This window comes from Scophthalmus maximus, chromosome 6, assembly GCF_022379125.1.
Source record: "Scophthalmus maximus strain ysfricsl-2021 chromosome 6, ASM2237912v1, whole genome shotgun sequence".
NCBI classification, from domain to species: domain Eukaryota; kingdom Metazoa; phylum Chordata; class Actinopteri; order Pleuronectiformes; family Scophthalmidae; genus Scophthalmus; species Scophthalmus maximus.
Genome location: NC_061520.1, coordinates 7,618,359 through 7,631,453, shown reverse-complemented (window position 1 = coordinate 7,631,453; position 13,095 = coordinate 7,618,359). Strand labels below are relative to the sequence as shown.

At 44.2% G+C, this 13,095-nt stretch overlaps 1 protein-coding gene and 1 long non-coding RNA gene across 2 annotated transcripts; both read right to left on the bottom strand.

The window, feature by feature from the left end:
• Positions 1–2,937: 2,937 nt before the first annotated feature.
• Positions 2,938–5,420, bottom strand: LOC118309974 (elastase-1). Its single transcript, XM_035632666.2, has 8 exons — positions 5,303–5,420; positions 4,936–5,033; positions 4,685–4,785; positions 4,119–4,244; positions 3,736–3,872; positions 3,492–3,634; positions 3,206–3,355; positions 2,938–3,054 (listed from the first exon to the last, which is right to left on the bottom strand). Exons 1-8 carry the CDS (start codon positions 5,340–5,342, stop codon positions 3,043–3,045), a joined length of 807 nt encoding a protein of 268 aa, XP_035488559.2. The 5' UTR covers positions 5,343–5,420; the 3' UTR covers positions 2,938–3,042.
• Positions 5,421–7,686: 2,266 nt separating this feature from the next.
• LOC118309033 lies at positions 7,687–12,573 on the bottom strand. Its single transcript, XR_004793387.2, has 3 exons — positions 12,261–12,573; positions 10,611–10,663; positions 7,687–9,699 (listed from the first exon to the last, which is right to left on the bottom strand). It is a non-coding gene; the product is annotated as an uncharacterized LOC118309033 (long non-coding RNA).
• Positions 12,574–13,095: the final 522 nt, after the last annotated feature.

The following is a 13,095-nucleotide window of genomic DNA, read 5'->3' as shown; positions in this document are numbered from 1 at the left end:
CTTTACCCTAGTTTATGGAGGATTCTCTGTGTTTCAATAAAATTGAAAAAAGAAGCTTGCAAAGAACGTTCTCTAACCAGATTTTGACCTAGTAGGTTGTGAGAAATGAAAGTGCGAGGCAATGCACAAGTCTGGTTCCCACAGTGGGCAGACACTTGTCATGCATCTGCCCGTCCCTCAGCGCTCACTGCAGCCTTTCCCTTCTAAAATGTCACATCGGAACCAGCGAGGCAACAGAATGAGCAACACAAACCTTCTGTCTATTAAACACCAAGCCGACCAGATTCTGATGGGTGCAAAAATAAAAGAGAAAAAAGGAACAAAACTTTAATTTGAAATCTAACAAAAGACTGAAAGCTGCAAAATGGGTGTCTGCTGTCGGCTGTCAGAAGTCAGACACAGATTCATTTTCCTAATGTGTCAAAAAACACAAAAGTGTACGCTCGAGCTCCTGCGACAGCCCCTCGGCGCAGCCCTCTGCTTGTCAGCGCATTTGTCCCGTTCCTGTCACAGGAGGAACTTGATGTTGTACAAGTGCTGCTCAGAGGGAAAACCCTGAAGTAGACGTTTTAGGATGAGGTTTGTGTTTAGCTGAATGGAAGAATTTGTCTCGATGACGGTGGATGACCGATCAGGGGCATCATGTGAAATGATATGTGTGCTGTGGGGCCAGTTGTGGAGACTTAGTCATTTAAAACACGGATATCGACGGGTTTTTCACAATTTTATTGGTAGAAGATTTTAAAACCCGGCAAGTTCAGTTGCGGCAAAGAGACCAAGCTGAGTTCCGAGTATGTCATCCATTTCAAGGATTGTTCACGGCCTGCATGGAGAAAGAAAAAGCCATATGTTCAGTTTGTAATCAGCTGCATCTTGCAATCTACAGTACAGTCCAGTACCTGACCACATGCATATGCATGTATATATATATATATGACCAAGTCTTTCCAGTCCCCACAAGTTATTAAAGACACATTGAACATGGTTTACTTACCGGTTGACCGTTTTCAATGCTGATCATCGTTGAAATAGGTGAATAACGTTTAACACGTGTAACACTACAATCATGGGAATAATAATAAGAATGTGAAAGGAAAATCCACAGACATCTGACTGATTATCACCAACATCTGTCTGAACAGGTTGGGTGTGATCAGGTGTGACACACTTGCAAGCACCCGCGTGTGATCAGTGGGACCGAGTGAGTTTTTGGAAATGTTCAGCAGATTTTTCTCAGCCGGTGACAGAAAGGGTAAATATTTAACATGCACAACCGTGGGTGCATGCGTTTGGTTTGGTCGCAATGCATGGGATTTGAAAAATCTGACGCTCCGGCGCTCGCAGTCAAAATGAGGAATGTGAGGAGGGAGTCGCATTTTGACTCACTGGAGATGCGGCCATGTCCGGTGACGTGGCAGAGGTGGTTGTGAGGCAAGATCTCGCCAGGCGGAGGAAGAGAGGCCAGCCTCAAGTCAGAGGGCGGGGAGACCTCCTCCGACCGCCGCAACAAGGCAATGTCATTACTGAAGGTAAAAAGTATGAAATTACCACTCCATTCATATCATACAGCCACAGCACTAACTGGTCCTATCCAAGCAAGTATCGACTGGAACATCCTGCCCAAAAATATATAAAAAATGAATATATATAGATATAATACATCATACAATCAGGATTTCATTTAACCTCGTTGAATCAATCAAAATCTGACTCCAATGTAAAACGTTCTAGGTGAAACGTCCATGAAAACTAAGATGTTGAACAAATAAGAGGTGTTAGGCAGAAACTAGGATACAATAACAGAGTTGTCCCACCCAGAGGAGATGCTGTGGCTGTTCCAGTCAGGATGAATATGAACCCTGATACTGCTCTGTCCCGTGGCCGCTGGTCAGGATAAGAGGGCCGAAGCTCGCCCGCACCGAGCCAGAACTGCTTCAGCGTGGATCAGTTCACTTGTCATGAGATCACACAGGAACACATCATATGAGAGGTGAGGCAAACGTAAACAGATTCTGTGTTTGGTCTGGTGTGGAAACATGTGAATCTCACAAAAAAGAAATCGAGATACCTCGTAGGGCATTACGTTGTAGAAATAGAAGGTTGGCAATAGTGTGTGTGTCCCCTGAACACACCGTGAGCAGCCGTCATGGCCCATCCTCTCCTGATCAGTGTTCCCCCACAGAAATGGTCATGGACGAACCTGGAGCAGGACTCACAAAATACTTTTTATGGAGAACCGGTCAAAAGAATCTTTTTCAGTCTTGCAGTATCCTGACGAGGACTTAGATTCAAGCAAATAAGATTTGTGAACAGATCATCCAACTGATGCACTCAGAAACCAACCTTTCTCGCCAAAAGTCAGCCGCTGCGCACTGGATTAAACTCCTCAGATGACTAACATTGTGTTCTTTTGTTTTTATTGTAATGGACGACTGGGATTTTGCGTCGTCTGCTTTGACTTTGTGTTGCTGTACCTGCCGGGGCCAAGAGGAGCGAGAGGGCACTTCCCCACCTCCCGCAGCTCCTCCTGCAGTGATAATACTGCATTTTTTATTTATAGAGCACTTTTTCTCAGAGTGCTACAGAGGAAAAACAAAAGTGCCGCCCTCTGCGAAGCCAGGCCGACGCTCCAACTCAGCCGTCACCGAGGCACGAGAGGAAACGCATCACCACTTGCCCTGTGGCCTTTTCCTATACCTGTGGCTGTTAGAGTGGCGAACAGCGGGGGGCAGCAACATGCGTGTTTCCCTTCTTTTATCCCCCGAGCTGCCCTCCGTGCGGCGTGGACCCTCTGCTGAGCTCGCCGCCGGTCAGGAGAATGCACCTGTTGTCCCTCTCAGACTTTTATCGCAGTTTGAGCTTGTGTGTGACAGCACGTTACCAACACCACAACTGTGGCTGCGAGAAAAAAAAAAGAATGAGTCATCCCACCGCACAAAATGTTTCATCCAGTTTATTGACGCCAGACAAGTGAAGAGGCACGGTAGATGAACACATGGTCGAATGTGGTCGCCGTCCACGTGGCCTGCGGCGTTGGATCGTTTACACCATGATCTGAGAAAGAGGAGTACGGATCAGACATCTCATACAGATCCCGAGAGTCAATAGCCTCCATAGATCCCACATCCCCGTAGCATTACTGCATTGATCATTTGTTCTTTGACAGGCAACCGTGTCACTCTGTGTATTCAACGCTCAGACGAACCGAGTCCATCCATTCGATGTAGGCGGACACGCGGGTGAAGACGGTGGGCTTCCTGGGAGTGTTGCATCCCATACTGGACACAAAGCTGGCGATGCCGTGCACGTGGTATTGTCCATCAACCAGGCAGTTCAGAGGACCACCGGAGTCACCCTGCGAGGAATCACGACAAAGAGAACGTCTTCGGTATGAAGGACATGATGGTTCAGAGGTGCATACAGGATCAAAACAGCACATAGTTGACCTCCGTTAGTGGGAATTAAATTCGTCACATGAGCTGCAGACTCACATTGCATCCAGAGTCAGCACCGCCGCCGCCGCACACCATGGTGTTCTTGAGAGAGCTGCCCCACCAGCTGGCGCTGGAGCAGGTCTTGTGGTCGACCAGAGGGAGAAGGGCCTGCTTGAGCTGCGGAGAGAGGCTGCCTCCGGCTGCGCGTGGGGAAATGCGAAAGACAAGATGCGCGTGACGCAAACCGCCGCCCACTGAAACTCACAGGTTGTCCGGAGGGATCGCGGCGCGGCCTACTCACTGGAGGTGACCCCCCATCCGGTGACGTAGCAGAGGTTGTTGTGGGGCAGAATCTGGCCGGAGGGGGGCAGGGAGCCCAGCTGGACGTAGGAGTTCAGGGTGGCGGCGGAGGACAGACGCAGGAGGGCGATGTCAAACCTGAAGTGGACATCCATGGCTCAAACAGGTGGAACCAAAGTCATTTTGTAGGGGGGGGGGGGCATTTTGTCTCCTGGTCAGAACAACACTTTCCGAAGGTGACATTTGTACTTGACACCAATGTACCCACGTTTGAGAAATGAGAGGCATTGCGTGTTTCACTACAGACAGAACAGCTTAAAAATCATCAAAAGCATAAAGCTGAAAGAGTCTTCAAAGCCGGGGGGGGGGGGATGACTTCCTCACCCATCTAACAATCTGCTGGCGTCCCATCTGGGATGGATGTAAACAGCGCTGACGTCCATGATCTGCTCTCTGCCACTGTTGCTGTAGAGGTCGTGTTCGCCGAGGACAACACGCCACGTCCTTTTGCTGCACAACAGGCAAAGAGAAACACGACCGTGTCAACAATCACTGATCAGATGCATTAGAGACGATGAAGATGACTAATAGCCAGTGAGTTGGAGCCTTGTGAATTCTTACAGTAACGACACTGAACGACCAAACAACATTCTTCCCCCCCCCCAATATTCTGGAAACTATTCTTTCTAATCAAATGGAGCAAGCTGGTGCATGACAGTCATAAACGAGGCTGCACGAGAAGTGCCCTCGTGCTGGTGACATTTAAAAAAAACAAACAAAACACTGAAATAAATCATAGCCGGGTCACGAGATAAAAGTAGGGAAAAGAGAGTTTTCAACAAACACCACTGCCGTCTTTGAATTTAAGTACAAACTATTCACACAGATTCACCTAAATCTCACACAACCAAAGAATAGCAAGTCTGCGCTCTGGTTAATCATCATGTCACCTGTCCACACAGTGAGCAGCCGTCATCACCCAGCCTCTCTCGATCAGCGTTCCTCCGCACGTGTGGTGGTATCTGCTGCCGGACCTGTACTGGAGAGAGATCTGAAGGGGGGCAAGGGGCAGGCTTCATTTAAGAGTATAGCACATTGGATCCGCCCCTTCACCATCATCCACCTCGTTCTGCTGACAAAGTTGATGTGTGTGTAAAAACATGAAGGCAATTGTGGACTGTGCGTGTTGCTCTCAGGTCACCTGCCAGGGCCAGGAGTTGGGTCTGGCCACCTCACCTCCCACAACCCTTTCCAAGCGGTCCTCCAGGTACCTGGGCTGCGGCTCCGGCTCAGCCAGCACTGGTAAAAACAAAAAGCAAAACAGAAAACATACGTATACATGTATATATATGTGATTTATATGTTGTTTCCTAGACGCCTCATAATCTTATTTGCTTTCCACCAGCAGGAGAAACTAGTGCAGCTTGAGTGTACTGGTAGATGAGATGATCTAGAACTCTTGACTGATGGCTAATCTGGGGGGGTGGGGGTCGAGAAGGACGAATGTTGGCAGAGACGGATCAATAACGAATGGTTATGTCGCGCAGTGTGTGCTGTCATTTCCTTACCCACGGCTGCGAGACTTGTCAACACCAGAAACCCGAGCATGTCTGCGGTGTGCCTGAGCGCTTCTGAAAGGCACCCAACGCTGCTCTCCTCCTTTTATACCTCAGGTCGACCTTCAGCTGTGGTGTGGAAAACTATGGCAGCCCCCCCCCCCCCCCCCCCCCCCCCCCCGCCTGTGACAAAAGCCAGCTATGCACCTGTGGTCCATCTCACACAGTGTTATCGCAGCCGGTTACCACACACCTCCCTCGGAATGAGGAAGGACACGTAGACTGAGAGGTTTGACTGAACAACGGCAAGAGTCACCGTGATTCAAAAGGTCTCGCGAACATCCTTCTTTGACTGATACACCTCTCGACGGGAAAACATGTTTTGCCAGAACAGGTGTCAGGGTGTCGTCGAATCAGGAGCCCAAATGCAGGTGAGGGAGAAAATGTGTGTTTAGTGAAGAAAAAAACAGCCGGGAACGGACCAACAAAGCAAACTGAAGATGAACAGAACACAAGGGGATCACAAGGAAAACAACTTTGCGTGAACAGAGACACACAAAAGGAAGAGCAGTCAAAGAAACCGTAGCCAATGAAGTCCGGAAAGAAACGATAGGGGCTAAAAATAGTTCAAAGTTTTCAAGAGTTTTCTCAAAAGTCCCCACGACGTCTTGGTCCTATGGCAACAGGGGCCTCAAAGGGGATGATGTCATGGATGTGTAACCTCCCGATGACAAGCATCATCATCTTCACCATGTGATTATTAGTTCCCAGAATGGTTGTTAAGTGCAGACTGTTTTATGTACTTGTAGCAAATTGTGTTCCTTGTTGCTCTCCGATATTAAACCGTGAAATTAATTTTCTGATGAAATAGAGTGCAAGTAGTTCTGTCCACTTGAACCGGCGTGAGTCATCAAGCCTACGCATGGGTCTGGTAAATATGCTGCTGTGCCAACTCTTGTCCCACAAAACCCATTGGGAGAAAGTAACTTATAATGACAAACAACTGCACATGGTCAATTTACAAGCATTTTGTAATAGCATACAACAAAGGTAGATTATAAATACATCTTCCTATTTCCTTTCGTGTTAATGCCGTTTATTTTGTCTTGTGTAAGTGACACAATCTGGCTTAATATAGAATCAACGTTTATTCAATGTTACTGTCAAAAATATCAGAAAATAAGGCCATGATGATTTGACCACATTGCGGTGACTAGATTACTGTATAAATATGTTGTACAATATTCCCCAAACAGAAATGTCGGAAAGGGTAAAGAAATATTAATGATCTCCATGAATAAGTGAGTAAATAAAGAAGGGAACTGTGGCAGCTGGAGCCATGGAATTTGGTCTGACTCCCAAAAAAAAATGGATTGTGTATTTGAGTCTATTGGCATGAAAGGACACGTACATTGATATTTCTTTTTAAATATAAAAATGTTAAAACTATTTTTTTAAAGGTTAAAAGACTGAATTACTTTAAAAATATATTTAAAAATATTCACCAATAACAAATTATTTTTGACATATTCAGATGATAAAGAGCAGTTTGTGCTTTGCTACAGAGAAATTATTAATAATTTCGACTACATACTATGGGATTATGATTCTGTGCTGTGATGACGAACAGGACAGTTTTACAGCTCAACACTAGAGGGGGCTAAAGACTAACATACTGACTCCTTGAGCAACACGACGTGAGACTGTCAGATGGTGACATGTTGTCATGGGATTTTTGTCTCAGTAGCCAAATCTTCATGCAAATCTATTAAATTTGTTGCAGATTACGAGATTAAAAAGAATTTGACGACAAAGTGAAAAAAAAGAAAATCTACATTCCCAACTTGTAAGATTTCAATCCAGTGTGAGAACTAAGTTGCAGAAGATTTCTCTCCTCTAATTTGCTCTAACCTCTCTGACTCTAAACACTAAAATTATAGATGAATTATTTGATGATGACTGGAAGGCTCCAAGGGAAAAAAAAATTGAATCATTATTTTTTTAAGTCATTTAGTCGTTCTTACGTGGTCATGCTGATTCCGACAAAAGGTTTCTGGACAATGGGAAGGCTTGTGATGTGTCCGCCTTTCATAAAATAGTCCATGATTAGACAGAAAGTCATTAAAACTGTATGGATTTTGGATTATGGCCTTATCGGGGTCTTATTGAGATAGCTTCGCTGACTGGTAATTGAGCTGGCCCCCCTGACACACAGGGAAAAAAAGCTTCTAATGCTGCAAGAGTTCCTGATCAACATGGGGCTCCACAATTTCACTCTTTTCACATCGCGCACCCTCGTCCCCACCGAACATCGTGTAACCCCCCTCCACCACCACCACCACCCCAACCTTCTCTTGCAGAGGCATAAATCAGATGGAGAGATCAAAGACAGGAAGTGCTGGTGGATGTGTTAATTAAAGATGTTTGTTCTTGATACAGCTTCCTCTCGTTAATGAACAGTCGATTTAGTTCCCATAAAGATGGCTCTCATACACGGGCAGGAAATTGAGGTTCCAAAAAAAAATAATTTAATGGGATGCACTGATTGGGTGTGAGATGGATAGTCAGGCAGGGTTATCGCAGGGTAACTGTTGATTATGTCGATGCGACACTATTTGAAAGGATCAAACTGTTAGTCTGAATTTCAATCCCTTTTGAAAGAAGTTGACACTGCTGCCAGTATGTACAGTCATTCAATCTAGCATGCATTGTTATTAGTTCTGGTATGTGGTGGGGATCCACAATTTTCTCTGAGCTGCAGAATGTTGGACAGAAACTGAGGTTGCTTTCAGAAGTAAAAAAAAGAAAAGCGGAGATATTTACAGATACAAATAATAAGGACAAAAGCAGTCCTGCACACTTGGGAACGGCACTAACAGAAATGTTTGCTCAGTGTACCTTCATTGTATTTGTACATACTTGTTTTTCTTTCCACCTGTGTCTTTGAAGCAGTGTTGATGCGTTACTCGTAATCAAGGCATGCAACAAAATTATTCTTGTTAATTCTCAAAAGACCAGCAGCATTAGAAAATAAGATAAAACAAGACGAATAAACAATATGATGACCTCAATCTACGGTGTATGAATAATAAGTTAAGGCACGTGAGGCAGGTGAACAGTGATAGGGCAAAGAATGTGGTATAAAGTTATACTGCACAACAAATTAGATTTGAAAATATTTGAAAATTAAAACAATGCAAAGACATTTCAGAGTAGAAGTAGTGTCCTCTATCTGTGTATAGTAGATAAAAAGTTGCTGCAAGCTGATATATCATAAGAAAATAACCTGAAAATGCCAAAACACTGTGGAGTGGAGGGGAACTACAGTATAGAGTTGGGTGATAAGATATTTATTAGGTTGATTTGTAATGTGCAGAACACCTTCATTTGCCCAACTTCATTCATCTATGTACAACCTTGATTTATTCAAAGTTTCATTTAATTATATTTTTATGGGGTTTTCAGCAGCAGTGTCATAAAGTCGGTGTTCTGAATTTAAAGATATCAAAGCAAAACGTCCTTCAACTATTCAAGCATTAGAAAAAAAATAAACTGCATCAAGGACAAAATAGGAATGACAACATTTTCATATGAACAAACGGGCAAATTCTCATTTACACGCACTTATTTATCTGATCTCAAATCCAGTCTCTTCCTGACCTAAGAGTGTAACAGCGAGTTAACACTGCTCCTCCTGCTGTCGTCTCTTCGGGGCTGTGGTGTTATTTCTCAGTAAAATACTTGTTAATGTCTGATGTGCGAGGAGTTGTGGCGCTAAACGACTGCGCGCCATGGCACTAATCTACACATAGTCTGCAGGGGCAGACATCATTAGCAATCGTCCCCTGCTATCTGAGGAAGTGTGTGGGGATGCATCAGCGCTGCCATGTGTCCCGGTGACAGCAGAGAAACTGATCCACTGGGCTGTTTGCAACCTTTAATTGCAATTATATCACAGTGAAAACAGTCAATACATCCTCCGACCGACCCCTTCTCCAAACCCTTCTCTCTCTCTCCCTCCCTCCCCCTCTCTGTGAGGGAGATACAGCAGCGAACTTTCCCTCTCATGTTTCCTCCCTCTCTCCTCCCGGGCAAGTGGGGTGATGTGGTTTATAGGGGGCAGGGACGAAGTGGTGCAGCAGCAGTAACATGCTCCTGGAGAAAGATGATCTGCTGTGGCTATGAGTGCCTGATTGATCCTGGGGAGTACTGTTCATCCATCTCCGTCCTCCTGCGACTGCTGCTGCTGCTGCTTTCACCTCTAGCTGCTTGCCTGTTCCCTCTCAACTGTTCCCCCCTCTGCACCGGCCTCAGCTGCCGCCATGCTGCCGGGTCCTGGCCCTCCGGCTGCAGCAGTGATAGGCTCTAGTGGAGTGGAAAAGGAGGCTGCGGCTCCAAGCCTCCCCTCACTGGGTGAAAGAGAGAGACGGAGAGGTGAATACAACCTGGCTCATCACGCGGCTTAATCCATGTCCCGCTGTACGTGCCAGTGGTTGGGTCATAGGATGGCTTTTAAAATCCGTTATCTATTCATTCAATTATTTCAAATTAAAAAAACAAACAAAAAAACAAAAACAAACCAGAAATAAAAGCAAAAAGTCCTCCAACTCGTACGACAAACTATGTAGCATGTGCTGTAATACGACCAAATCGACCATTTACTAAATTAGCGCCTCTACTGGTGAAAGGAGATACGGCACAAATACTTTTCGCCTCAGAGCATTGTGGTTTATTTTGATGGTTGATGAGCTTTAAAGGTAATGGCTAAGGTGAGGGTGACAGGGCAGAGAATTAGCTCCACTACTTCACAGAATATGGGCAAATCCATTGAAATAAACAAACTGGACGAACCTACCAGGTCTACGGTACTTCTACCGCTGACCTCTTGCAGCAGTGAACTTCGTATTCAAAATCTTAACATATTTGGATATGGTAAATAAAAAGCAGCGTCTATAGCGATATCCGTTTTAAACAAATCTAATTCAAACAGCCACATACAACAGCAAGGTCAACGTAATTACTCGCCAAGGGGAAAACGGGAAAAAAAATAATGACTCAGAATGACGATTGGCGCAATTAAACAGGGAGAGCACGAGTCAGTTTGAATACGCGCGCTGTGATAACTTGTTCATTTGCAGACTAATGTGTCACCGTTTGAATTATTGAATTCCTTCATACAATTAACACCTTTTTTTTCCCCACATCTTAATAAACCATCAGAGGTAACTGATTAATGAGTGATTGGTCGGGGACTTTGAGCTGTTTGATGATGTCTGACGATGATTTGATTATGCCAGCACAGTTCAGACATTAAACAAACCTGTTATTTCAAAATCTATTGTGAGTTCTGTCAATCACTTTCACCAACGACACCTGGAAGTAGAGAGAGAGAGAGAGAGAGAGGGAGACGGAGAATGCAATCACAGAGCTTCACTGGTCTGTGCAATATAACCTCCATTCATAACTACTGTCTACATTGTTAGAGAGGAGAAAATTAGCTTGGACCTCAATAATTTTGAATAGTCAAAGGAAATGAAGTTGGAAATGTGAGGGAACTGATGGCCACAGCGTTGTTCTTGTTATATGATGCACATAATCAAAAGACGCAGTTGATGTGTAACATGATCATCGTTGTAATAAAATGAAATTAAAACTATTCCCCTAGTTTTATTTCTATTGCTTTGCAATTTAAAAAGATTTGGATTCATAGCAAGATATACAGTAAAGCCATAAGGTGTAATAAGACAGAGTCGTGATCTCTTTAACGCGTTGCAAGGCAACAAAACTACATCTTATTCTAAACTAAATGGGCCATATTCACTAAAATTGCACATAACCTCTTTGGGTGTAGGATGCAATAGTGTTTTCATCTCCTCCCCCCGCATGCTGATCTATATATTTGACAGTAGTGGAGGGCTTTACTCATCTCTTAGCTCTGTAAAATTAATTCTGTCCTACGGAGCTAACAATGTGACTTAAACTTATTGATTGGGGCCCATGTGGCCGGCCAGCTGCCTGGTAAATCATGGAAAAGGAATCTTCAAATGTCTTTATCAAGAAATTTCCCCATGTCTCTCTCAAAACAGCAGTTGAGGTGGGGGGGAGCAAAAGTTTTTATTTCATGATTATATAGAAACGGTATCTCAGCGTTTCACGTATGAAATTTGAAAACAGGGCTTGGAAATTCTTCAGTGTTTAACCTAAATCATTCACAATACGTACCCATATAAGCAATTTTCATGGTCAGCAGTAAAGCGTAATTGCTGGTGATTTGATTTTCAATTATCTCCTCAGCGAAATATAATTTCCATCATGCCATACTATTGACTAGGTGCCCATTTTGCTAAGCCCATAACTCATACATGCAGTGGCACAATGCGATTTACTTTTGACTTCCTCTCACGTAAAGCAGAGTACTGTGTGCAGCAGACCACCAATGGAATAAGAGACAAAGACAAAGATTGGGTGTGTAGGGCTAGACTGAGGCCTGCATGTGAATATTTAATTAGTTGTTAATGAATAGAAGTCATTAAGATGAATTCCTCCTTAAGGCTAATTTAAATGTTCTTTCCCACTCCTTAGGAGAGCAGAGGTTGCTGTGCAAGAGGCTGAGTTGGAGTTCCTGCGCTGTCCCTTAATGAGGCTTCAGCTGTGGACAATAGACAATCATTCAAAATTGTGAAGCTGTATCGAGCTCTCAAGTCATCGCCAAATATGCAATTAGCAGCCTTTCTGAGCAGCGTGTTTTGCTCAGAAAGAAATAGAACAATCTTTGGCCTAGCGTCTTAAATATAAGACGTAAGCGTAGCAATTTGGTGAAAGAGGATCCGCCTGCGAGCCACATGCAACATCACATTGACCAAAATATTTCAATATTTGGCCGGATTTGTTAAAATGTCAAGACAGTAAATGTAAAATAAGTGTAAAGGTCTCGCATTTACCAGCTCTCCAAATATCTCAGGACACTCACCTTGGATCGAGCCTGAGGCTGAGGGGGCACAAAGTTTGTGAATGATGATTCTAAAACTTTTCTTCCACGGGCTGGGAATCAATCTTGCAGCAGGGAGACCTGATGCCGTATTGAACTGGAGACACAGATGAATAACCCATGTTCAAACCCAATCAACCACTCTAACAGGTGCCGAAACAGCAGTGGTAGGATGACACCACCTCCTCCATCCACAAATTGCATTCCGCCATGTCCTTCTTCTGTGCCAACCAGACACTAATATCCAAGTGACTATAGAGATATAATGGCAAATGCCTTTAGACTCTAGACTTAGTCACTGAACAAATGCACGTCAAACTTGAGTGTCAAAGTAAGTAAGGATATTTTTTACCTATGTGACAATCACTCCATCATTTGGCGTGTGAATTAATTCTGCAGGCACTTCCCTCAAGAGTCTGACTTGGCAATTCCCTTCATAAAAAATAAATGCTTGGTGGATTGAAAAATTTCTGCTGAGCATTTTAGCACGTTTACCTTTGTGTGTGTGTGTGTGTGTGTGTGTGTGTGTGTGTGTGTTTACACAATGTTACTCAAAAACACATAGATGGATTTTCTCAGTTACACTGAGATCTGCCAGTGTTGACAATTGTACACTTGCCACCAAAAAATCTGGCAGGACAAATATAGTATATATATTGTATATACTGCATAGCAACCTATACACAACATGCGCATACGGTTTGCGCATGGATAGCCTTCATTTGCATTTGTAACACATACAGTGGGCTCCAAAAATCTGAGAGCACTCTCCCAAATGGGAAAAATAGGAGCAGAATGACCGGTTACAGGGCCAGGG